Here is a 27,493-nt window from a genome sequence, read left to right as displayed (position 1 = left end):
AGCGGTCACATAAGGTAAAAGCGGAATCCAAACTGCTTCTCGGCTTACATCCGAGAGAAATTGTCCTCCATTTTAACTCGAAACCGGGACTAATTGGCCACAAATGCGATACCTCTGCCGACCAAAAAAACCAGGTTTAAACAAAAAAAAAACATTTTTTTTTGTTTTTTCAATAAAAACCATGGTTTTTGCCAACCCTGCTTGTTAATATAACTATCAAGAGTCATTTCAGAAGGACTAAAGATAAACAGTTACACAAGTGAAACAATTATACAGAATTATATGTACAATTTCAAAATAGTGCAGAGTACAGAACTATTTCAGTCCAAGTTAGTTCGCTACGACTTTTATTAGTACAAGTTAAAGAAATACGACTACTTAATTTACATATAAGAAAAGTGAATAAAGATAAGAATTGTTTGAGTCCACTTTGGCTCTGTCCCATTTATACATAAATAGATACCAAAGATACTTCTGATTTTAATAAATGCCTTTTGTGGGGTTTGTATGACCCCCTCCTCCCAAAAGAGTACGGCATTTCGATGTATTTTGAAATGAAATGAAATCTTCAAGTTTTACATCTCACGTTTATGCCGGTTAGGCTAAAGGAGATGGTGATGAGTGAAATGAAGAAAATGGGATGAGTTGGGAGAACCCCGAGAAAACCCACGAGCATGGTGTTTGTCCACCACAAAGTCCACACGGCGTGAGCTGGGATCGAACCAGGGACCCCAAGCACCGAAATAATATTTAGAGTTTTTCTTTGTAATTGCATAACTATAATGCAATATACAACTATAAAAAATCACAAAAGAAATATTCATAAACTTATAAAGAAAAAGATGCTTTTGTAATATAATCTCTGAGTAATGAATGGGGAATTTAGATCTGAATATAATACTAATAATATACGGGAGTGAATCGTGATAACCCACAAGTGTGTATTCATCAAGATTTTACAAACATGTTTCGTTTTTTGGTTTGTGGTTTAAACCAGCCAACCCTGCGAACAAGTATTCACGGCATGTTCCCTACTGTCTTATTCTATGACTGCATACTTACGTTTATTTTTATTTTATTTTATTTTTTTTTTTTTCACAAAATAGTCTTTCAACATTAGCAAGTGTTTCTGAACGGTTAAAAATTCTCTATCCCATTTTAAGGATGCACACTACATTCATTAAGTAAATTATGCACCTTGTATGGTTGCATGCTTACAATCCTGAAATGGTAAAGACGCAGCATAGGTAGGCCAAAAACAGTAAATTTATTGTTAATTTGAGTGATTGCATACAAAAGAGCACTCTATTAGATATTAATTTCCACCGTCGGAAAAGTTTAGCAAAATGTATGGAAACTGTATTAACCCAGTTATGCCTGAAAAAAATTCTACTATTTATTGTTTTAATCTTTTTTATTTTAGCTCATATTATTACCTTATGACGAAAAAAGGCAAAAAAGATGATCCCCCACTTCCAGTTTCACCAGGAGGGGGTGTCCTTTAAAAAGAACGCACTTACAGCACAGTATCCATAGAAAGTTCTTATTTCGGTTGGTGTGCCTACTAAATTACAATAATCATAATCTGATTTCCTAGTATGAAACAACTGAATGTAAGCTTTACCAATTTGATTCGGCACTCCTATGTAAATATTCATTAATCGGGAACGTTCCGTTTCAGCATTGAGTTGGGCGGTATACAGGTGGACCATTTATCTTGATACGCCTTTGTAGCTTCTAACTAATAAATATAAAACGTTGACATTTTGCACCATTAAAGTATCGGCCGGGAGAACCTATTTTTGACATGCTATTCAATACTACTAGACTAACAGTGTTGCTATTTCAACAAAGTTGTACTTTATCAAACCGTAATACGTCAGTTTATTAGAAATTTTGACCCTATTTGGCAATTTTCTAGTTTCCTGGAACTAATCCTTAGAAAAATTGCTAAAAGCGAATATTTTTAGTTCTGTAGGTGCCTAAAGGAAGTTTAATCTTCATCAGGGTGGAAAAAAATCATGATTTTTTTTTTTAAAACATTTTTGATGATTTTTTAAAAATTTAAATCAAATCTTTCTCCTCGTATAATACAAGTCTTGAACTGAAGGAAAAGTATTAGGAATTAGTATTAAATGTTAATTATGCCATTTAAGTGAAAGTATTGGGATTGAATTTTGAATTAATCCCCAGTCGTTAACCTATATCAATCCTAAACATTGTTTTTTAACAATTTTAAATTGTTTTTTTTTTTTTGGGGGGGGGGGTGTAAATTATAGACTTTCCGTCAAGCATCATTCATATTTATCCTAGGATCATGGTTCATACCACCTTCTCTTCAGAATAGAACAGCCTTTAAAACGATGACATTCACATTTTCCCTATCATGTCCCTAAAGCGGAAAATTTTGAGAGGGGATTTTTTTTTTTTTTTTTAATTTTGATCCCCTCTGGACTCCCCTATGTTAACGCACAGATCTCAAAATCAACTGGGAAATACTAAGAGTGTACTAAATTTCAAGCTTCTATCTTGAATAGTAAGGGCGGGAAAAATATTTAACAATGAGCTAAGAACATCCCCACAATACCCCAGATGACCCGGATGTAATATAGAAATTTACTCATTCTTATTTATCCTAGAATCATGATTTGTACATTATTCTCTTCGGAATAAAACAAAGTTTCAAACGGTAACATTCAAATGTCTCCATCGTGTAGGCTATCTGGGGCTGGAAAATCACGAGAAAAGGGATTTTCTGTTAAGAAATATCCCATTTTTACTTTTTATCCCTCTGTACCGCCTCTGTTTAAAGGTAAAGATTGAAACAAATTGAAAAATACTAAGGGGTGCAGTGAATGAGTGTCCAAAATTTCAAACTTCTAGACGCAAAAGTAAGCCCGCGAAAAATAATATCCCCAGATTCGCGTATAAAACAGGATCTCAGGTAACAGTTTCCTGAGACATACCTATTTATCCTAAAATCAAGGTTTGTACATCATTCTTTTCAGAATAGAACAGCCTTTCAGATGGTACCATTCATATGTCTCCATCTTAGGCGGGAAAATCGCGAAAAAAGCTATTTTTTGTTAAAAAAAATCCATTTTTTTAAATATTTTTTCCCCTCTAGATCCCCCTGTTTTCACGCAGAGATCTGAAATCATCTAAAAAATACTAAGGGTGAACTGAACGAGTATGCAGAATTTGTCTTCTGAATGCAAAATGTAGGCCTGCCAAAAAATAATAAAAATAGGCACAACAGAAAATATCTTTTTTAAATATGATGTCATCACATCCTATGTCTTGACGCAGAGAGGCGTGAAAGCATATGTAACATGCTCTACAATGCCTTCGAGAAAACGAAGTAAAAATCTTTATTGGTACTTTTTTAATCGAATAATGGAGATTTTAGCCTATCACCTAAAAATAGGTGATACAATTTAAAAGGTTAAGCGTTAAGGAAAAGTACAGCAACGCTTATCAAAGTGACACTTTTTTTTTTCACAAAAGTTACTGATATTTGGCAAGGGCATATTTTTAAGGAAGTTGTAACTAGCTTGCGGTACGAAATACATAAATTTTGCCCAAAGTTATAAAATCAAAAAAAAAAAAAAAAAAAAAAAAAAAAAATCGAGAGGGGATAGGACACTTCTAAATACGCCCTATTATCTGGGAACAAATATATAGACGCGCACACAAAAGAATCTTCGTCTTAAATGTCGATAGTGATTTCCCCGTTGGAATAGTTAACGATTTACAATATAAACCATATGTTAAGAAGAGAACAGGTTTGCCCTGTTACCCCTTCAAAACGGGATTTTCCCTAATCATCCTCTGCATGACACTTGTTTTCATACAATACTGTACATACTGTACATTTGAGTCTCATTGTATTATGATTGTCATCTTCCATAATCGAAATAACAGAACAGAAACGGGACTTTACTTATTTTCACTTTAAATTATTTCGGAATTTGATTTAAATCAACGATTTTTATTTAAAAAATCAAGTGATTTAAATCAGACTGATTTAAATCAATCCATCCTGATCTTCATGGTATTTAAATAGGATTTTTTAAATACATATCTCATGGTTTCGGTAGGCCCTAATTGAAATTGTAATAATAGGTCGAAGGGTCTGGGGGCGAAGCAGAAGCTTAACTTAATTTATTGTAGTATACATTGTGTGACATACATATGGTTTCCTACTGCAGTAACTAAATTATGCACTACAATCTCTGAACTTCAAGTAGTTTTAGTAGATTTTAATTATTGTTATAGTAATTAATAAGAACTTCAGAATGGATTTATCACATCGATTTCATTTTTTTCTTTTTTTTCATTATAGGCAGATTATCGGTGTCATCACAACACGCATCCCATAGATAAAAGTAAAGCTTCAGCGAAGCACACAGGATGCCCATCCCACATCAGAGTAACGATAAAGAAAGTTGGCAAGAGATGTTGGTATGTCTACTAACTTATATTTTTATAGATTATGTTATATTTAATTTATGATATCTTAATGAGATGATTGGCGTCTCACCTACACCTGTATTTTCCGATTTGTCGAGCTACCTTGTAATTTGACGTTCAAAATGCTGTTTACTTTATTATCGTTGCTGGAGTTTGGTTCCAAACTAAGGCTGTTTATCCTAAAGTTTCCAAAAGGGCTGTACGATTTCTGTTTCCATTTGCCACTACATATCTGTTTGATAGAATGTTTTCTCACCTCGTTCTTAAGGAGAACAAATACAGGAACACTTAACATGCAGCCAGATCTTGAGTCTGAAATTATCCAGTTTACTCCAGACATGCGGAAATTGAAATCTCAAAAACAGCATCAGCTGTCACATTAGGTGATCGTTGAATTTATACTTATTGGCCTACCTGGTATGATCGTAGTTTATTGAATATCCATTTACGAAGCGGATTACTTAAGTTTCTGGCCTCAGAGTGAAAACATGACGCTAGGTGCACAGTGATAGCATTTTATCCAACATAGTTGACTTGTAAGTTGACACTCTTAATAGAACGATCCTGCAGCAATTCTATCCCATGATGATAAAACATTTTGTCGTGCGGTACAAACCACAACTCTGCAGCTGCTATGACGTCATTGTCTAAATTCAGTTCCTTTTAGGTCCATGTTAAGTTTTCGGAAAATATAATAGTCTGAGGGACCATATCTGGAGAATAGGGGATGGTCAATGATATCGAACTTCATTTTACACAGATTGTGCATTGCGATGGCTTGCTTTGTGGCAAGGAGCATTGTCTGGCAAGAAGACTGTGCGTTTGGACAGTTTTCCTCACCAGTTTTCCTTCAATGCGGTGTGTAATTTTCCAGCTATTCGCTCAATATTACCCCCTAACAATTCCCAAAATCGACATCCTTCGCTTTCTCTACGGCATTTTTTCGGCCTGGGAGACCCACTATGGCACCACTGCATAGACTAAGTTTCGATCTCGCATTCAGACAGACATATTTGCGTTTCATCAGCAGTAATAATTTGTTTAATAAAGCTGGAAGCACTTACTAAAAGAAGGCGCAAAACACTCTGCACAGTCCTGTCTTGTCCGCTTCTGATTAGCTGTGAGGAGTTTGGGTACCCACTTTGCGACGCTTTTTTAAACAAAGTTTTTCATGCACGATGTAATTCACATGTTCCACACTGATCCCAAGGGTCTCTGCAATACGTGAAAGACTAGGTCGCCTGTCTGCAAGATTCGTGTCGTGCACACGATCCACAGTTTCCACGGTCACCACTATTTTTGGTCTTCCACATCTCTCCTTATCTTCAGTGCTCCTCCAAACTGCTAGCAAGATTTCATTGTGCTATATGAAAGACAATCATTGGCCATTGTTTATATCAATTCATCACAGATTTTCTTCGTTCCCATATTCCTTGAGAAGAGGTGACTGCTCTCTTCTCACATTTGGTAAAAGAAGGGTTGTGAAAAACCCATATTTTTAAAGCCCAGCCCAGTGGGTTTTATTGGGCAAAATTGGGTATTATTTGGCAATGTTGGGTTTTATTAAATTTGCATATATATTTAAAGCCATATTCCTATAATCCTACTTAGAATACAATATGAACATTCATATTTTATTGTACAAATGAAACTATGAAATTCCTCGTGGGACCGCAGTGATTCACTTTCACTTGCTAATTTCATGGTGTATACTGATAGTGGAAATATTTGAACTATACTGGAATTTAATTTTGATACTGCAATTTTGATCCACATACTGGAAAAATTATGAAATATACAAATATTATCCTTCTCTTTAATCTACCCTGGATTTTTGAATTCTAAAAGTTAAGGGTAATAACAATCTTGTATTATAACTAGAATAGAATAATATACAATTATTTATACAAGTTGTAATATAAATTAATAATACATTTATATAATACAAATAATGCTCTAGGCTTACTGTATCAGACCTCCGATCAGGGTGTCTGAGGTGGGGTTGTCGGTCAAGAGATCATGAAAGTAGTGATATTGAGTTTCAGGTGAAGTGTCTTTTGTTGCAAGGCGCATTACCTATTGATTTTTGAAAAAATATTTTGTGAAGTCTACGAAGTGTTTGTTGATTTATTTTATTTTATTTTATTTTATTATTATTATTATTATTATTATTTTTTGTCGTACACAATGCAGCACAAATTTTTGTGTACGTACTTCTTTGTTTTTATATTGTATATTAAGAAGGAGGCAAGGGGATTGGCCTAAGCAGCTGTGATTTTCTCCCCCCCCCCAGATGATTGCACAGCATTACCTATTTATCGCGTTTCTTTGTCGTTTCAAGATCAATTTTCACAGCTGCTTAGTGAGGAGAAGGTGGCGGCCAATTTTAAAAACAGTTAATTATTTGATTTGTTATTGTAGCCTAGCCTGCTTCATATTTTAATCCTTTGGGGATCTTTTCCGGATCCCGGCTTTTTGGGCTATTTTTTAGACTTTCAGTCAAGCAGCTACTGCATCGTCACTATTTATCCTAGGATCATGGTTCATACCTCATTCTCTTCAGAATAGAGCTGACTTTCAAATGGTACCACTTGCATGCTCATACCATATACCAGAAGCGGGAAAGAAAATGTCAAAGTGAAAATTTCGGAGGGAAAATTTTTTTCTCGAACTTTGCCCCCCCCCCCCTGGACCTTCCTGTGTGAACGTAGCCATCTACAAAATACTGATAAATAGTACTTGGTATACTGAATGTGTGTGCCAAATTTCAAGTTTCTATCTTGAATAGTAAGGGCGGGAGAAATTTTATCAAGAATTCCCACAATGCCCCAAATTACCACAAAACACATTGATCTCAGGGAAAAAGATTCCTGAAACATCCCTAATTACCCTAGGGTCATGTGTCGCCCATATTCTCTTCTGAATAGAACTGCCTTTAGGCGGTATTACTCACTTGTCTCCATCATGTATCTAAGGCGGGAAATTCCAAAAAAAAGGGAATTTTTGGGACTAAATTTCCCTTTTTTTAACTTTTAGCCCCGTTGGACCCCCCTGTTTTAGCGCAGAAATCTGAAAATCTGTTAAATACTACTCGGTGGACTGAATGTTTGTGCACAATTTCAATCTTCTAGGTGCAGAAATAAGCCCGCCAGAAAAATAATTCAGAAAATACCCATGTTACCCTATACAGAAGTATATTTTTCAAAAAATCCCTGAGACGTCCCTAATTACCCTAGGATAATGATTCGACCGTCATTCTCTTCAGAATGGAACTGCCTTTCAGACGGTATGACTCAGGTGTCCCAATCATGTACGTGAGGCTGGAAAATCCTGAAAAACGGGATTTTGGGGGTAAAAATATCCCTTTTTCACCCCTTTGCCCTTTGGTTCCGCCCCTGTTTCAACTCACAAATCTGAAAAAAAAACCTGGTAAATACTACTCGGTGGACTGAATGTTTGTGCAAAATTTCAATCTTCTACGTGGAAAAATAAGCCCGCCAAAAGATATTGAACATAGGCTTAGTAAATGAGAAAATAAATTTGATTTATGACGTCATCACCTCCTATGTCTGGACGCAGGAAGGTCTGAAACCATACGTAATGTCTTCTACAATGCCTTTGGACTTGAAAAACAAAAACAAAAACAAAAAAAAAAAACCGGACGAAAAAGCTCAAATAACGCAATGTACCATGAAAAACGCGTATGGTACAAATTGTACCATAAGATCCCCAAAGGGATAAATGAGGATTGATGTCAGTACTGTCAGGTATTTAGTCAGCATTTCCACATTTTTAGTCAGTAAATTTTACCCTACAGCTAGTTTGCAGACCTGAGTATATTATGTACGGTATATAATATACTGCATCCATTGTTATGCATTTACTTACTTACGTTAATGTTGCACTTATCTGTTCAGAGACAATGAGTGAAATAAGAGGAAAGACTTCTTTCAGAGATGAGTGGTTGGACAGAACAATAAATTCAAATTGGAATTTGCTTCAGAGGTTAGAAAATAAGTATGGGTATTGCTCTTTGTGGATGACAAATTTTTATATTAGCAATATGGGATTTTTTCAGTTCGATCTCATGCCGAAAGCAAAATGCATATTAAAAGAGTAAATTCTTCAAGTTTGAGCAAAAAACTGTTTCACATGGTACCTGCTAAGACAGCAACTACAGACTCTGTTCCTGTGAATGCTGCTTCATCAACTACAACTCTGTTTCGGTGAAAACTGAACTTCGTGAAGTGCGAACTTGAGTTGTTAATAACGAACATACTTGTGTTATTGATAACAGAATCACAACATTCAATATTTGTGTTATGCCTAGAAATACTCAACAATTTTATCATCAAACATGAAGTTATTACTGCAGAAATATTGTGGGCTATTAATCAAGTTATAACCCTTCTTTTGCTAGAAGTTTGGCATTTGTAGTGATCTTTTTAAAGTGATGTTTCTCGGCGAAATTGCGAAACAGTTCAAGATGCACATTGACTGTGCCCACACTTTCAAAAAGAATTGACAAACGTGGTTAAAGAGTGTCCTATCATCTGTATTTCTTTTGATGAAAGTTTCAGTCCTGTCGCTCAGAAGGGTCAAATGGATATAGTTCTAGATTTTGGGACGAACAAGATATCTTATGTCCGCATTTTTAGGTCATGCTGCTGCTGAGGATCATCTGATGGCATTTTTGGAAACTTGAAAGACATTGGTTTAGATACGAAAAAGATGCTGCAAGTATCAATGGACGGGCCGAATGTAAACCTCAAGTTTTTGAACGATCTAAAGAAGTACTTAGATGATTCACCTTCAGATCCAAAGCTGTTGGACTTTGGTAGTGCTTCGTGCATGCTATTCACTGTGCATATAAAACGACAAATAATAACCCCAAATGGTACATTCACAGATTTCCTGCAGATATTTCCTTCAATATCTGAATGCCGTTATAGTGCACTGAGCACCCTTAATATTCTGAAAAAGCAGAAATGCAATTTAATTTTCAGTAGTTGATATGGCTTAAAAAAAAAAAAAAAAAATGTCCACGAGCATGGAGAAGTTAATCCTTTTTCACAGACTCTTGGTGCAACGATGTAAGATTCTTATCCAAAGATGAAAGCTCCTTTGTGGCTACTGTTAGCGCGCGCGCCTTTGGCGTGGGACACCCAGGTTCGATTCCCGGCGAGAGCTCATGTGGTTCGGATTCTACGTTAATCAGTAAGTTCCGTCTCCTATAGATTCGCTGCTCAAAATCAACTCAGCTCAACTCTTATGCAAAGATGAAAATAACGGAGTGCCTTATGTGGTTTTAATCCTCGATTGGTGCAATTGGGCATTAGTGTTATAAAATCGTAATTTTACTTGATTTTCATTATATGTAATTTCTTTCTTAAATAATCTTTTATTTCTTGGGGGCTGCAGATAATTAATAGTTGTTTCAGGGTGTCAACGACAAAAATTTTTGGAGACGCTGATATAAATGAAACAGTTAGATACTTTCTATGTCAGATAATTGTAAATTAGTCGTGTTTCTCGCTAAAATTTGATAGCTTTTCTTTTTAATACAATGAGTTATTTAATTGTTTTTGTTATGATTATTTCAGGTCTAAGAACATATACATGCCCAAGTATCCAACAATCGTTAGAATAATTGGTGACCACAACCATCGCACCACGGGATCTGAAGCTTTGAAATTTCGGGACCCGTCTACAGAAACAAGAATAACTTTTTTGGAGCTTTTCAAGGCAGGTAACAGCCCATCTCAAGCAATGGAAATCCACAAGAGAACACTAATGGAGGAACACGAAGACTATGCTGTTGTCTCTGCGGATCGTTCCATTTGTCCAGAATTACAATGGGTCTATAGATTATATTATAAGGTGTTTAAAAATGAATATGGGGAGTACACGCCGAACAAAATAATGGAAAGTATTAAAAAAAAAGTGGCAGATCTAAGGTGTGAAAATCCTAGGATAAGTTTCTGCGAAGTAGACAATAATTTTATCGTTGTTCTGTGTACACCATTAATGGAGCGTGTGCACCGTCTGAAAAGTAGTGCGGACATAGCATTTGTTGATAGTTCAGGTAATGCTGATAGGTTCAACTGTAGGATTTTTCTTTTAATGGTTGACACCATTGTTGGGGGATTACCGATAGGAGTAGTTCTTACAAGTTCTGAGAAAGAGGATATTTTGACTAAGGCTTTGAGTGAATATAAAAAGCTACTTACACAGTATTCTTTTGGTGGTCGTGCTCTTTCCGGGCCAAAAATATTTATCACTGATGACTGCATTGCACTGCGGAATAGTTTATCTGTGTGCTTTCCGGAAACATTGTTAATGCTTTGCATTTTTCATGTCCTTCAAGCTGTGTGGCGTTGGTTATATTGTGCCACGAACTCCATTGACAAAAGAGACAGACAAAACCTTTACAGGAGCTTTTCTAAATTGGTATACGCTTCAAGCAAAAAAGAATTTGAGGATAGTTTGGAGAAACTCTGTAGCGATAATTCATTAAAATATCCACAATACGTCTCGTACATCAAAACTCTTAGTGAAAGACGTGATGCTTGGAGCTTGTATAGCCGCAAAAGTATGATAACTCATGGAAACAATACAAATAACATTACTGAAGCAGCATTTAGAGTTTTGAAGGACAGAATTTTAATGAGGCACAGAGCTTTCAGCATCCCTCAATTACTAGATTTCTTGGTAAGAGATATGCCATCGTATTATGAACGAAAAATTATTAATGTTGCTAATGGTAGATGGGATGAGGTGCTGCAGTCACGCTACAAACCAAATCCAGAGAAGATCGAGAAGCTAGCAGTGCATTACGTAAGTGGATCATTATATAGTGTAGCATCTGCTTCCGATGAGGCGACAACGTACCTAGTTGATATGGACTTGGGAAGGTGTGATTGCATGATGGGAAGATCTGGTGCACCATGCAAACACCAACATGCAGTTTCCATAAAAGCTAACGTAACCTCAAATAATATACTTCCCCAGGATTCGAAGACCAAGGAGGAATTATATTGGGTAGCAACGGGAAAAATGGATTTGCCTCCTGATTGGTTTGGGTCTCTTACGTATAATAGCCCACGTAAAGGACAAGCCATTCTAGCATCATCTGCGGAAAGTGGCAATATAGCCAGTTCAGAGAAGAATGGTGAAGAACACGTTTCAGAACGTGCCTCAATCTCTGGTGAATTACCAATGATTGAGCACACAGCGCAACTGAAAGAGAAAGCCACAAGAGAACTTCAGGAAATTTTTGAGGATATACTGATGAAATACGATAATAATCCCGGAGAATTTCATTCTGCTATTAAAGCTTTACATCGGGCTCATAGACGTCTTATAACTGAATCCTCACTTTTGTCAGCTCTCCACTCGTATGGCAAAAAGGGATTGGGATTGTTAAAAGTATCGGCAGGACGCAGAGCAACCACCATTCCTGTACAACCCACAGCTGTCTCACGAAGGCGAACTCAGCTTCCAGGAAGAAAATGTCTTCAAACTGGACGTCCTCCTAAGTATAGTTTCACTCTCGAGCACGGATATTCTCGAAGTAAACGCTCGTTTATACATCCAAAATGTGACAGGCAGAAAGCGGCGGCTCCCCACTCTTTGTCAGGATGTATAAGTCAGAATGCGTCCTTAGGGAAATCACATGCAAAAAAATGAAAAAAATGTCGTGAAACTCACTTAAATGTAAGTTTTAATGTGCAGGTTGATAAAGCCTTACACACAGGGAAATGTTACTAAAAAAAAAAAAAAAAAAAAAAAAAAAAAAAAAAAAAAAAAAAAGCAAGTTGTACTAAGACTTACTGTTAAGATACAAGTATCTTGTATTATATAGTATTATACAGAGTGTCCAATATACAATGCAACCTGGAGTTTGGGATAGTAGAACTTTTGAACCGGAAGTGGTACACAAATATTGGTTATACCAAAATAAAACACTGTACGTATATATATTTTTAAACTAGGAAGCAACGATTGAAGTACACTAGGAACCACACAGTGTTGCCAGATGTAACCGAAGGTGTAAATCAATTTTTTTACAAGTCACGTAAATTAACTCATAACTCATACGTATAGATGTTGTGTCGTTAATTTTCAGTTTGTATAGTTGGAGTAGCTTGGAAACTATGGAATGGAAAAAAGAATTTTTTAATTTCCACCGATAACTAATCGGACGAGGCCTCTGTAAGGGGTTACTAGGGAAAACGTGGTTTTCATAAATTAACATTCTGAATTGGCAACAGTGCTGATGTTTCAGTGTATTTTCGCGGATCCCAAGAGCTTCCGATATCCTTTGATCTGATTGGCCGATACAGATACGACATCACGAGTCATGACATACATATAGCACAAAGTAAATGCTAGCTGCTGTCGGGGCTGATTGGACTAGCGCAACACGCTAGTAAGGAAAATCGTTTTGGCGTGGGCTCAAACCCTGCCTCCTGCCTAAGGAGAGTTTTTTTAATAATTTTTAAAATTTTTTATAACACTTCTTTTGTTAAAATAATATTCAGAAAGTGATTTAACGATTACTTTTTAAAATTATCATTAAAATAAGTTTGCCCTTGTACTATACAGATCCAAAGCAAAAGCAGCAGCAGCAGTAGTAGTAGTAGTAGTAGTAGTAGTAGTAGTAATAGGTGACGTCATCGGTACGTGGTCATTAAGAATGCTACTTCAGCCATGTTCTGACTGAACCTCTTGGGATCGGCGAAAATGCGATCTGTCTACATTATGCTATTTCTAAAATCAATGGAAAAGAAACTTTGAAATTATCGCGATAAAACTTTCTCACATGCACCCGGCAACACTGCTATTCATTGAATCAAAACGGGGGCACTTCTAGAATCTGCCGTGGAACTGACAATTCAGTTCGTGATGAATAGCAGTGTTGTCGGGTGCATGTACGTAAAAGTTTTATCACGATAATTTCAAAGTTTTTTTGAAAATTGTTTTGAGGAATTGCATAATGTAGACAGATCCTTAACACACCTTTTGATGCACTGAAACATCAGCACTGTTGCCAATTCAGAACGTTAATTTATGAAAACCAAATTTTCCTTAGTAACCCCCTTACAGAGGCCTCATCCGATTAGTTATCGATGGAAATGAAAAATTCTTTTTTCCATTCTATAGTTTCCAAGCTACTCCAACTATACAAACTGAAAATTAACGACACAACATCTACACGTATAAGTTATGAGTCAATTTACGTGACTTGTAATAAAAAAAAAAAGTGGTTCCTAGTGTACTTCAGTCGTTGCTTCCTAGTTTAAAAATATATGTATGAACAAGGTTTCATTTTGGTATAACCATTATTTGTGTACCGCTTCCGGTTCAAAATTTCTACTATCCCAAACTCCGGGTTGCATTGTATATTGAACACCCAGTACTTGTATATAATATACAAGTATTATAATATACTTGTATAATATAGTATTGATATTAAAGCAAAGGAAACAGGTAAATAATAAGTGTATGCAACAGTTATCAGAGTACGTATTACAAATTCGTAAATGTGAGAGAGAGAAAATATGTTTGTCAATTTATTTCAAGGTTCAATTTTATTTTCACTTCGAATACTTGTAAATTTGATTTCACCATAACCTTCGTTTGAAAACATAGTTGTAAATAAATGCGAGAATATGTAAAGATAGAATTTTCTGTGTTAGATTTAAGCATATTATATGTGCTAATGGTGGCCAAACTAACTAAGCTTAAATCATAAATGGGGGAGGGAATGATTGCACAAATGTGGCATATCAAATTAGCACTGCAATAGTTGAAAGTGAAACAATATTTGATAATTGAAATTTATCTCCTGTGGCTAATTATAACTGCCTATAACGTGCTATTTATTAGTGCTAATCTAAATGATTTAGTTAGTGCTGGTTGTAGCTAATATGAAGATGATTTGCCTTACATCTTTTTTATTGTGTTAGTAGTTTATCTCAATATTTGACAGACATATTAAATAGTAACTATACGATTTATCTGCTTTTTCCTTTTGATAAATGGAATCAGTTGTTAGGCAGTGTTCGGTTACTAACAATCGGAGAGAAATAATAATAAATAACTATTATATTTAATCACAGTGAAAGTGCCTAACTACATTTAATACGGTAGATGCGAAAGAAGTGTTCAAACTTAATCGTCTGAAATTTACGTTCAGTATAATAGAACCTAATTTAATCACTTTTTATGTATTTCGCAAGTGTATAAACGAGCTATCATCGTAATAAACTTCACTAACTTCAATTTGCTTCCAGATGTGACGTATTCTTTCAGTAATATATCGATAGTTTCGGATATTCATGTCTTCTTACCAGTAGCATCTGATTGTACTTGTTACTTCGAAAATTATGCTGAATCTAATAAAGCGATCATCGGTCTTAACCTTGGCAATACTGTGAATACTGATGGAAGCTATTCGGTTTATTGATACGTGGTCCTCTTGTTCATTTAATTTTTGAACAATCTGATAATTTTGAAGGCTTCTTTCTTCTTCGTCAGAGCCGTTAAATATTCTTTTTGCGCTTTCTGGTCTACATTCCTAGTCCTTAAATATACTGAAAAATCTACATTGTACTGAGTCAAAGATATTGTATTTCCTTTGCACTATTATCTACATTACTTAGTTGATAGAGGAACTGTAAAACAAATTCTGCACTGTCCACTGTAAAGCTGTAGACAAGGACTGCACCCCTATCCGTGTGGTTATGTTAGTCTATAAATAATTAATATGTTTGTTGTATAGCTTTGCTACAAGTCCTTTTTCCTTGATCATTGATATAGACACACACACACGTACATAACCACAGGGATAGTGTTTAGTCTTCTATAGTTTAACAAAGTGCAGTGTAGAATTTATTTCACAGTTCATCTACGAACTAATTAATGCAGATATTAATGCAAAGGAAATACAATAAGTCTAAGTGCAATGTAGATCTTTCAGTTCATCGAAGGACTAGAAATGTAGACAAGAAAGTCCAAAAAGTGTATTTATCAAGAAGAAAAATGCACTTGAAATTATCAGATTCTTCAAGCATTAAATCATCCAGAGGACCACCGAACGAGGCGAGTAGATGTTTGGTAATGTTTTATTGTATTGAATTTATCTAAGCTATTTATGTTGGATTGGTTAGTTATTTTTAAATGTTAAAAATAACTTCTTAATGTTTTAGTGTTAATCTCATTAATGTAACACATTAGTTTGTGGCACATTGAAGTAATTGGCGTTCATTTGATGTTTCTATTGTTTATTTTTGGTATAGTAAGTGTAGTAAATTCTTTCCGTAAGCTTGCTACTACAAGAGAAAGTAGAGAATCGTCATAATGGAACTCACTGTAAAAAATATAGTTAATAAAATTTTTTAAAAATGTGAATAAATGTACTCCTATTTTATTTATTTATTTTTACAATCAGAATTTATTTTGTACAAAAATTTAAAAGCAGTACTGAGATACGTACTGTCTTCCTTTTAGGCTTCCAGTGACACAAATTTTGCATAAATCTAAATACCAAACTCCTTGATGAAGAAAAATACTGTCGATGTATTTTTCAAGTGTAAGTTCCAGTAGTTTTAATTTCATACAATGAGTGTGTGTCTCGAACGGATTTACATACACAAAGTAAATTATTTGTTAGTATTTTCTTGAGTAGACAGATTTGTGTGTTACAACTTGGGCTACCCAAATATTTAGCTCCACTCAAAGTACGCGGAAAAGCTTCACTAAGTTTTACATACAACTAGAACTTTTTCCCCTCGTTAAACGTTCTTCGTCCTTAAGATGTTAATATTGATTAGTCTAGAGAACACGTTGAAAGATAATAAATTTATTTCTATGTTGTCCACCAGAGAATTAAAGACTTAGGCCTGCTTTAGACGGAAGCACATAATGGCAGTTTCTCATTATTATTATTATTATTATTAAAAAAAAAGTAAAGCAACAAATGCTTTGGCGTTTTTCACGCCATAGCATATCTTTTTGTATTTCTTGGATACAGTGCATGCCCCATTGAGTAAGATACTTCAATACTAAGACATCTATTTATCATGGTCATACTAGGTGTAAAGATGTACCAAACGTTTAGAGGTGGACTTCTTTCTAACGATACAGTGGGGTCCTGCTAATCTGAACTAATTGGGACCGAACCCTGTTCAGATTACCCGGATTAACAATAAAATCGTGGTTTGAAGCGGGTAATCGGATCTATTGTGTTGCAATATATAGCATATAATATTTCAAAACACGTTTTCTGACAACACTATATGTACTGTACTGGATAAGTTATAAATGTTGGGAAAATATGTTGCCTTTATTTTTCCACGTACCGTAGTTACAAATTTTCCCATTATGGCTGTATTATCTTTGTGTTGTTCACTCTGCAGCGGTCGGCAGTTTGTCAGCTGTTGTCTCAGTGCGAACATTGTTTCCTCTGTTTTGAGCATTTGCGTATTACAGTGCGAGAGTCGATTGTTATGGCGAGTAAGCGTAAAGAAGACAAGCTAGACGCTCTAAAGCGTTTAGATAATGATTAAAGTGTGACTAAATTGGCCACAGAGTTAAATGTTGGCAAAGCTACAATTTGAGTGAAGAAAAAACCGTGCAAAGCTTGAACAATATTTAAAAAATACAAGTATCAATGAAAAAAAAAAACTGTGTTTAACGAAAGTTTATTTTGTTTTTTTACGAAAACATGCATCCATTTTCATCCTCTTTGTTATTAACTTCCTAAAATTGCGTATTTTTGCCACAATAAATAAATAAATAAAAATTTTCCTCCCGGACTTATTCGGAATACCGGAACTTCACTGTACTTAAATTGAAGACTGTATCTTAGTTCTTAAAGAGAAACTGAAAGACATTCACGAAAAATATTCCATGAGTTTGCTTTAAAGAAAAAAACACGCAGTACTGGTACTTCCAACTGTGCCTATTTCCTCTTAGTGACTGCCCTAAGTGGTTTCTCGGTGTAAAGTCTCCCGTTTTACTTGCACCATTAAGTTCGTTGATAACACGAATATAATCTTCGATCTTCTTGCTGGTTCAATGACAAGCATGCCTTTGGTGTACGGTGTCTTTGGTTCGATTCGTGGTGTAAGAGTCCAGACATTTGAATGAATTACGGTAGTTCGAATTCTACCTTTGGTTTACGTCTCATGTAGCATCAGTGCTTTTTTTACGATGAAGCAAAGAACAGAAATATTTTCCTAATGAATTATAATCGTTTTATCTTGTTGTGCAACTTCAAGCTTACTGAAAAAAGGAAAGTAGTAAGCTGTACCCATTCTGTGCATGCAAGAAAGGAAGCGAAAAAAGTGGTCATAGCGCACTGTGTAGTAATTCCTTCTATTTTCTGATCTACTTCGAAAACTTAAGGAGGCTGGTGTTGCAGATGTTAGCCAGGTAATATACTCTTGACATAGCCTGTTATACTGGATGTGCAACGGGAAAGAGTCAAAATTTGTTGAGTTGATTAACGTGGAATCCGCTTCACATGAACTCCCGCCAAGAATCGAACCCGGATCTCTCACGCCAAAGGTGCGTATACTAACCGCTTGGCCACGAAGGAGCTCTTAGTCAAAATTTGTACAACTCCATCTGTAACAAATTATCGTTGTGTTATTCTGGATAAATATAAAATATGGTGTTAATGAACTAAGCCAACAAACTGAAGGAAGCCATTCCTCAAGAAAAAGTAGTTCTCTTAGGCATTGGGAAAAGTACAATGTACACATCGAGATTATATTATAAGAGTCTTTGTATTATCTGTTATCTCAAACGAGTGTACATAGTTTTAGAGCTAGGATTGTCCAAAATGCAAAAAAATCAACACACGCTATTTTGAACATACGGAGCTTGGTGTAAAAAGAAAAAAAAAAATAGATTTCTTCAATGTGCAATATATGCATAGAAGATTCCCTAAGGACAAAATTTCAGTCATACTCCTAGCAGAATTATGGAAGACGACGAGGACGTTAAAATGGGTTTAAATTATGTTCTTTAACAAACATGAACTTTTCTTTATTTTGATGTAAAGAATCACCTCTTTCACTTTGTCGACATAGTTCAATAACACCAGGGGCGGAGCTATGGAGGAGCATTGCCCCAACTTTTTGACAAAAAATAAAAAATGCTACGTATAAGATAATAAAAATTCCACGGTTGTTCTGAAGGTCTGTCCCCCAGCAGAGAATTTCTAACTCCGCTTATGATTAACACCCTGTATATATTCGCTCGGCAAAATAGTTTTGGTGCAGATTTACAATAGGTAGATATGAAAATGGTGAATAAGTTGGTTTTTGGCTATGTAATGTACTTGGCAGTAAAAAGTTAATATTTCACGAATTTGAGTGTGCAACTCTAAAAAAAAAAAAAAAAAAAAAAAAAAAAGTTTAGGGTATGTAATCCACTTTTTACCCTTCAGAAACACGTTCTAAGGCAATTGGTGCTAAAAGACTTAATGTAAGTCATTCTAATTATTAATGTAAGTTTGCAGTCCTAAAATGGGATAGTGTGGGTTTGGTGACTCCGCCCACATATTGAGGCTACTAGTACAATAAGCTTTTCAAATTGGCGTGGGAGAGCTGGGTACGAATCCTGGAGAGAATTCATGTTGCTTGGATTCCACGTTAATTAGTAGGTCCCGTCTCATATAGCCTCTGTACTGAAAGGAACGTTAAACTCAAAATCAACTCAACTGAACTCAAGCCTTTCAAAATTATTTTAGGCTACATCATTTCTTTCGTACTTTTTTAATGTGGCCTTCTTAAAATAGGCCACACCTCCATGTTACATCAGTAGCACCCATATTTTCAATCTGTACGTGGTAATTTAGGCATGAGGCTGTAAAATGAGACAGCAGACTCTCTGCAAGTTCACTCAAGCACACAATTCTACCAAATGGAAATTTATAGGTAAAATACGATATGAAACATTTTTTCTCAAAGAATGAGAGTGTAAATGTAATTACTGTCAGCACACAGCATGTTGAAATGAGGTAGTATGTTTAGTACAAGGGTCCAGAAGCACGTAAAAACACAAAATTTACAGGCGAAATGAATGATGCAAGTACTTAGACGTTACATAACGTAACTAAACTAACCTAATATTGGTAGAAATAAGCGAAATACTATCATTTTTTGGAAAATTGTGCGGGACCCCTACACTAATATAACATAAACTAACATAACCTACCCTAAACTAAGCGAATGTGAACAGAAATTACCAAAATTGTAACATTTTTTAGAGAAAATAGCTGGACCCCTTCTGCTAAACATAGGCCGAAATGAGTTTTGAGTGATAGTGGATGTATTGTGCTCTTCCCGTATCCACGTTTCTGCATATACCTCCTGTCGATGACGCGCCTGCTCCCTACGGACGACCCCCTCGCCTAGCATGGGCCTCCCTGCTGTGCTCCAGTCCTGATTCGGTTTGATAGCATTTTTGCTTTTTAGAGGCTACCTAGCAAAAAGTATGTATACTGAGCCCTCCTTAAGTCAATCTGCAAGTTCTGCTAATGGAGCTCTTCATTTAATGCATGCTCTGCTAATAGAAATACAAAGTTCGGTAACTCTTTACTTTGGGCAAGGCAATGATATACTATCAATACATATTATTGCCGAGCGAGCATCAGCGAGTGAAGGCGGGTTAGAGCCCCGCAGGGCACGTTGTTTTCTGCCTTTCCTTCTTGGGAACTGTAACCATAACTGCGGGAACCGGTTCAGATTCATTGCTTATTCACTGCCTTGCCTAAAGTAAAGACTTGCCCAAAGTTCTAACCAGACCTGAAAATGTAAGATATGTGTCAAAATTTGGTAGAACTTTGAAATCAAATGAAATATTTGAGTTTTACGTCCCACGATTATGCCGGTTAGGCTAAAGGAGACGGTGATTATGAGAAATGAATGAAATTGTGGAATGAAGTGGGAGGAAACGGGAGAACCCCGAGAAAACCCACGCACAAAGTTTGTCCACCACAAAGTTCACTTGGTGGGAGCAGAGTTTGAACCCGGGACCCCATGCACCAGAGGTGAACGCTCTACCACTGAGCCACCGTGGCTGCACTTTGGTAGAACTGTCTGCTCAAATCATGTACTCTGCAAATTATGTCAAGAAAAATAAGATATTTATTTTAATTTGCGTGTTGTAAATGTGCATGTAGTTTTTGTTATACTGCATAATTTTCGAAGTTACTTTTGTTTAAGTGACGCAGTGAAAATTGTTTAATAAACTAAAAGCTACTAAAGGTTATTGCACTACGAAAACGCAATGTATTTCTATTATTCTACTTGTGCAGAGAGAATTGTGCTTATTACAAGGAATTATATGCTATGTATGTATTAAGAATTCTCTATTATGCTTTGCATATAGCACAATACTATACTATAGTAAACCATAAACACGCTTATTTAATTAGACAATTCATTGTACGCTCAGTGCTCGTTTTTTGTTTAATATTCCGGTGATCTAGTTCTGTCACAGAACTTCTGAGAGTCGAATTGAAATCACGGAATGAAAACCAAGAGTGATTTGTGACGTCAGAACACTCAACCAATCAGAATAGAGTAATGTGGATTCTCGGGCGTAAAAAAAAAAAATATGCCTTAGGGAGTACGTAAGATTTAAAATGAACCATTCAGTCACGAATCGAGGAGCTGGTACTCAGAAATGAAACTCAGCCATTTCGTCAACAATTCAGAAACGATTTAGTTCATAATATGATACGTTATTCTGTGACTTGCTTCTATTAAATTTATAGCACACTTCTACTGTTTATATTAAAACAGAGTTATTTAATTAATAAGGAATGAATTATATAATTTCTTTTTTAAATAGTTACTTGTAATTTAAATTAAGAATAGCTGAAATATGAGCGTACACGCTTGAATGGAAAAGTATCATGACGGGTAGAAAAGATTGAAAACTAATGACTTATGCGTATCGGAACAAGTTCATGCAACGTCAGTGATACAATTCTTGTGTACAGTATTGCCAGATCGTTATAAACTGTACCCATTTTTTCGGTGCAAGAAGTTGAAAATAAACTGTATAAACTAGGGATGCAAATAAGTAGGGCAACCCAAAAGCATAAAAAGCATAATAGCAATTTAGACATATGGTTGGTACCTTGAACATGGTTGTGGTTGTGTAAGGGTCCAGAAGAAAGTAATTTTAAAAGCATAATAAAGCATAATTTTAGAAAATAAAACATAAAGCATAATTTTAAATATATAGCACAATTCTTGGATAATTCTGTTTAACTACAAGTTTAACATATTGTATTAATACATTTTTAAAGTAATATTTACAATGCAAAATCTATGAGAACATAACGATGCAACAATGAAAAGCTTATTTTTACTTCTGTAAATTTTTCGGTGTAATCCTTTGACATGGAGAAAAGAAAAAAGGAAAAGAAGAAAACTCTCCGCCAATAGTGAATAGTACACAATAACTCCACACTATATTATTATGTGTACCTCTTGAACTTGAGCACTTTCTGTACTTTTTGGTGGCATCATACTTTTCCCTTCTGTATATATGCACCTCTAAGGCGCACAAGTGATATAAAAAACTGACTCGAGTAAAGCATACCTCTCTCTTTATAGTGCATTAAATAGAAAGTTCATTGAATATGAAAGAAATTGCTTGCATAAAATATTAATTAATAGCTCAAGATATTTAGAATATTTAATGTATAGTAAATATTATACATTATACTGTATACAATTCATATAAAACAATATTTGAAACTAACAATAAAGCATAATAAAGCATAATTTGGAAAAATAAAGCATAATTAAACAAAAAATAAAGCATAATGTGGGTTGCTCTACAAATAAGCAACAAAATTTTACTAGCCCAAGAAAAAAGCTACTAGCCCACATCTCACAATAGAAATCATTTACTTACTTTCGGTATGCTGTTAAATAATCGCCCGCACCGATGAACCACTCACCCCGGGCGAGTGCTTATTTGCATCCCTGGTATAAACAGTATCTAAATCCTTTATCCGGCATGGATGTTGCTATTAACAGTAACCTTAAATAATCAATGCCTTTATAAAAAGTAAAAATAAAATTTTAGTTCTGTACCCAAAGCAATCAGATGCCGTGCATTTCTGCTGATGCTCATTAACTTGTTCTAACATGCATGATTGCATCATAATGATGTGATTCTTCTGTACATTGTTGCCATATCTTTTTGTTCTAAATCGTTTCTCAGATACTTTTCTTACACTATTTTTTTTAGTAAGCTACAAAATTTTAGGTAGTGAAAAAATGTAAACAAAATTTTCCAAACTCAAATTTCTAAACAAAACTTTAAAACCTTTTCAACAAGTGCTAACAAGTTTCAAACTAAAACATTGATTAAAAAATAAAAGTTTTGAATGAGTTAAAAAATTAAACTAACAATTTAATTTAAAAATCAAAAATTGCTAATGAGTGCAAAATTTTCTAACCTAAAAAGTTTTAAACAAAGAAGTTCTAACAAAATATTTTAAAACATTGATCAAAAATATTTTAAACAAAAACTTTTGACAATGCACATCCAATCAAATTGTACCATTGATAGCTTTCTACTAATGACCTTAGACTATGAGTTGTAACTTAAGTTCAAAGTGACAAATTGCCGTTACATTTCAAAAGGCTTCAATGATTACCTATGTCCTGTTTTTACAATGATCTTAGACTATGATTCGTGACTACAATCCTAATGTTCAACAAATTTTCACACTAAAAGTTTAAAACTGATTTTAAAAATTCTAAACAAAAGTTTTCAAAACGTTTTAAAATTTTAAAATTAAAATTTCAAGGTAATCAGCCAATCAGATCACATCAAAGATAGTTTTTCACTAATGACCTCAGACGATGAGTCATGACAAAGTTCAAAGTGTGAAATTATTATTTTTACATGTAGGTCTAGATTGTTTTTATAATTATCTATCAGTGATTTTAGACTATGAATTGTAATTACAATCCTAAAATTTACAAATATTCAATCATATTTTAAACAGTGGTTGAAAAATTTTTCAAACTAACAATTTTGAAACTTTTCTTAAAATTTTTAACAAAGATTTGAAAGTAATCAATCAATCGGTTTGCACCAAGAATAACTTTCCACCAATAACAGACTATAAATCATAACTACAATACTTCAAAAATTTTCAAACTAAAAAAAACATAAATATTTTCAGTGATCAGTTTTTTCCTATTTTGCTACTGATTTTCATTTTACTACTATAGTACTATCTACTGATTTTGCACTTAGCTTTACAAACATCAAACAGTCACTACAGTATTTCACTTTGGTTACACTTCTTGCTACTCTGTTCTTATTATCACGACACTATTCCCGACCTTAACGCCACCGAATAGAATATAGGTAATTATATACCTCTATAATCGGAAACACTTAATTGTTCGCATACTTCCACAAAACATACAAACACCTAATTTTGCATACTTGTTCGTCATGGGATGTGGGTAATGGGAAAATTCCGATATCACGAAAAAGGCGACATTTTCCTTGTGAATGCAGTGTCGAAATTTTTCGTCGTTTCGAAATGCTGGTTTTTAGAGTTCTTCCGCACACCATAGGAACGTCATATTTTGTCAGGCAGTGAAGCTAGGAACATAGTTTATGATAGAAAAAAGAGCATTAAAATTCGTTTTCGTTTCGCGGCGCAAATCGAAAAAATGTGAAATTTGTAATGGCTGTATGTAGGACGTTGAAATTTCGAGGTGATGTTTATTCTGATGCGTAATTTGCGAATCCGCCCTTAAACTTGAAAAAAATAGTCATGTTCGGTGTAAGAAAGTGCTAGCAATGTTATAAGGGGGCGTCTAATTCTACACAACTTGTAGATATGGTGGAATCACGAAATTGCGTTCAAGTGTGTAGATTACAACTCATGTGAGGGGAAAATTCCGACATGTTGGAAAAGTCGTCATCTTCGATTCAAAATGGTGGCTCAAAAATTTGTAACCATGAAAATTGTAAGTTGTGCTGTTGGTAGGTAAGCCAGGTTTCGCTATGTTATTAAGGACGTAGTTTAGTTTAGGTGAAAAAACAAATCATTGGAAAGGTCGCCATCTTGAATGCAAAATTGCCATATTTTTGAATTGCCTTCATTTGGACTCTTATGTGGTATATTGAGGAGAATAAATCAAACAGAATTCAACGTAGTAAGTTAGCTCCGCGGTAAAGTGTCTGCTTTCTGAGTAGCAGGTCTGGGTTCGATTCCCCGCCGAACCTTGTTTAATCTTACGTTTTTTTTATCACGTTGCTTCGTTTTATCAAAATAGTTTCTGTTGGCATTGCGTGAACAAAATATTTTCGTTATTACAGACAAAGACGAAAATAATATATTTATACACTACTTGTTGATATCGTCTCGGAACTAGGCAGTATGTTCGTGTGAAGCTTCGAGACGATACTCAACTATTTAGAAAGAAACATATGTAGCTTTAGAGATGGGGCAACACCAGTGTTTCTTTCAGAAACAATGTTCCTGAGGATCACAGTTAGTATTTCCAGGGGCACTGCTCATAGTATTCTATTTATTATTCTATTATACACGTATTATTTGGTCTCCTGCGGGGGCACTCTAAGAGCCCCAAGGGGGCAGTGTACCCCCCAAAAACATTTTGGAAAAAAACATTAAGCATCATTTCCACGATATAGTATACAGACGAGACAAAAATACATTTGTCTCGCGAGGATAGTGTGTGCTTCGAACCGGAAATAATTGCAAACAATCTCCCTGTTTATACTGGTCGTTTAGATAGATGCGTATACCAAGTTTGAAGTCTATACCACAACTGAAAAAGTATAAGATTATAACTTTTAAGGAAATACACACACACACACACACACACACACACATATATATATATATATATATATATATATATATATATATATATATATATATATATATATATATATATATACGCACCTTTTGACAATTTTCTCGTTGGTAGCGTATATAGTTATAATATATGGGATACGTGGAAAAGTTTCTTTTTCGGTTCAGTACTTTGTTTACAGGACCGGTTGGAGTGAAATGCGTTTTATAATAGACTCAACCTTATAGGCAAACAATATGTGCTGTAAAAATAAACTTTCAAAGAAAGAAAAAGTGAGAAAAAGATTGTTAGGAATCGAACCCAGGTCTCCTGTCCAGTAGGCTCACGTCAATCCCCTACACTACTGATTTCCTTAGATTTTCGACTTCGTTCTTACTGCTCACATAATACTGGTACGTTGCGGCCGGCATCTGTGGGGAATTATATACCTCTATAATCGGAAACACACTTAATTGTTCGCATACTTCCACAAAACATACAAACACCTAATTTTGCATACTTGTTCGTCATGGGATGTGGGTAATGGGAAAATTCCGATATCACGAAAAAGGCGACATTTTCCTTGTGAATGCAGTGTCGAAATTTTTAATAGACTCAACCTTATAGGCAAACAATAGACTCAACCTTATAGGCAAACGAATATATAATAGACTCAACCTTATAGGCAAACAATATGTGCTATAAAAATAAACTTTCAAAGAAAGAAAAAGTGAGAAAAAGATTGTTAGGAATCGAACCCAGGTCTCCTGTCCAGTAGGCTCACGTCAATCCCCTACACTACCGATTTCCTTAGATTTTCGACTTCGTTCTTACTGCTCACATAATACTGGTACGTTGCGGCCGGCATCTGTGGGGAATTATATACCTCTATAATCGGAAACACACTTAATTGTTCGCATACTTCCACAAAACATACAAACACCTAATTTTGCATACTTGTTCGTCATGGGATGTGGGTAATGGGAAAATTCCGATATCACGAAAAAGGCGACATTTTCCTTGTGAATGCAGTGTCGAAATTTTTCGTCGTTTCGAAATGCTGGTTTTTAGAGTTCTTCCGCACACCATAGGAACGTCATATTTTGTCAGGCAGTGAAGCTAGGAACATAGTTTATGATAGAAAAAAGAGCATTAAAATTCGTTTTCGTTTCGCGGCGCAAATCGAAAAAATGTGAAATTTGTAATGGCTGTATGTAGGACGTTGAAATTTCGAGGTGATGTTTATTCTGATGCGTAATTTGCGAATCCGCCCTTAAACTTGAAAAAAATAGTCATGTTCGGTGTAAGAAAGTGCTAGGAATGTTATAAGGGGGCGTCTAATTCTACACAACTTGTAGATATGGTGGAATCACGAAATTGCGTTCAAGTGTGTAGATTACAACTCATGTGAGGGGAAAATTCCGACATGTTGGAAAATTCGTCATCTTCGATTCAAAATGGTGGCTCAAAAATTTGTAACCATGAATATTGTAAGTTGTGCTCTTGGTAGGTAAGCCAGGTTTCGCTATGTTATTAAGGACGTAGTTTAGTTTAAGTGAAAAAACAAATCATTGGAAAGGTCGCCATCTTGAATGCAAAATTGCCATATTTTTGAATTGCCTTCATTTGGACTCTTATGTGGTATATTGAGGAGAATAAATCAAACAGAATTCAACGTAGTAAGTTAGCTCCGCGGTAAAGTGTCTGCTTTCTGAGTAGCAGGTCTGGGTTCGATTCCCCGCCGAACCTTGTTTAATCTTACGTTTTTTTTATCACGTTGCTTCGTTTTATCAAAATAGTTTCTGTTGGCATTGCGTGAACAAAATATTTTCGTTATTACAGACAAAGACGAAAATAATATATTTATACACTACTTGTTGATATCGTCTCGGAACTAGGCAGTATGTTCGTGTGAAGCTTCGAGACGATACTCAACTATTTAGAAAGAAACATATGTAGCTTTAGAGATGGGGCAACACCAGTGTTTCTTTCAGAAACAATGTTCCTGAGGATCACAGTTAGTATTTCCAGGGGCACTGCTCATAGTATTCTATTTATTATTCTATTATACACGTATTATTTGGTCTCCTGCGGGGGCACTCTAAGAGCCCCAAGGGGCAGTGTACCCCCCA

General features: G+C 35.2%; 1 protein-coding gene and 1 long non-coding RNA gene across 2 annotated transcripts in view; one reads left to right on the top strand and one right to left on the bottom strand.

Annotated features, from left to right (window-relative positions):
- The window catches only part of LOC145664193 (uncharacterized), a 119,643-nt gene extending 96,989 nt beyond the window's left edge, over positions 1 to 22,654 (bottom strand). The window contains exon 1 of the long non-coding RNA XR_014127330.1: positions 22,423 to 22,654. This is a non-coding gene — a long non-coding RNA (uncharacterized LOC145664193). The remainder of the gene's footprint in view (positions 1 to 22,422) is intronic.
- Positions 4,335 to 15,892, top strand: LOC145664190 (uncharacterized). Its single transcript, XM_081730627.1, has 2 exons — positions 4,335 to 4,464; positions 10,077 to 15,892. Exon 2 carries the CDS (start codon positions 10,093 to 10,095, stop codon positions 12,160 to 12,162), a length of 2,070 nt encoding a protein of 689 aa, XP_081586753.1. The 5' UTR covers positions 4,335 to 4,464; positions 10,077 to 10,092; the 3' UTR covers positions 12,163 to 15,892.
- Positions 22,655 to 27,493: the final 4,839 nt, after the last annotated feature.

This window comes from Thermobia domestica, chromosome 11 (genome assembly GCF_964235325.1).
Source record: "Thermobia domestica chromosome 11, izTheDome1.hap1.1, whole genome shotgun sequence".
In the NCBI taxonomy this organism is placed as follows: Eukaryota; Metazoa; Arthropoda; class Insecta; order Zygentoma; family Lepismatidae; genus Thermobia; species Thermobia domestica.
This window is presented reverse-complemented; position numbering and strand designations above follow the sequence as displayed.

Excerpts from the sequence above, each read along its gene's own strand:
- LOC145664190 (XM_081730627.1), top strand. The coding sequence starts at position 10,093 with ATGCCCAAGTATCCAACAATCGTTAGAATAATTGGTGACCACAACCAT.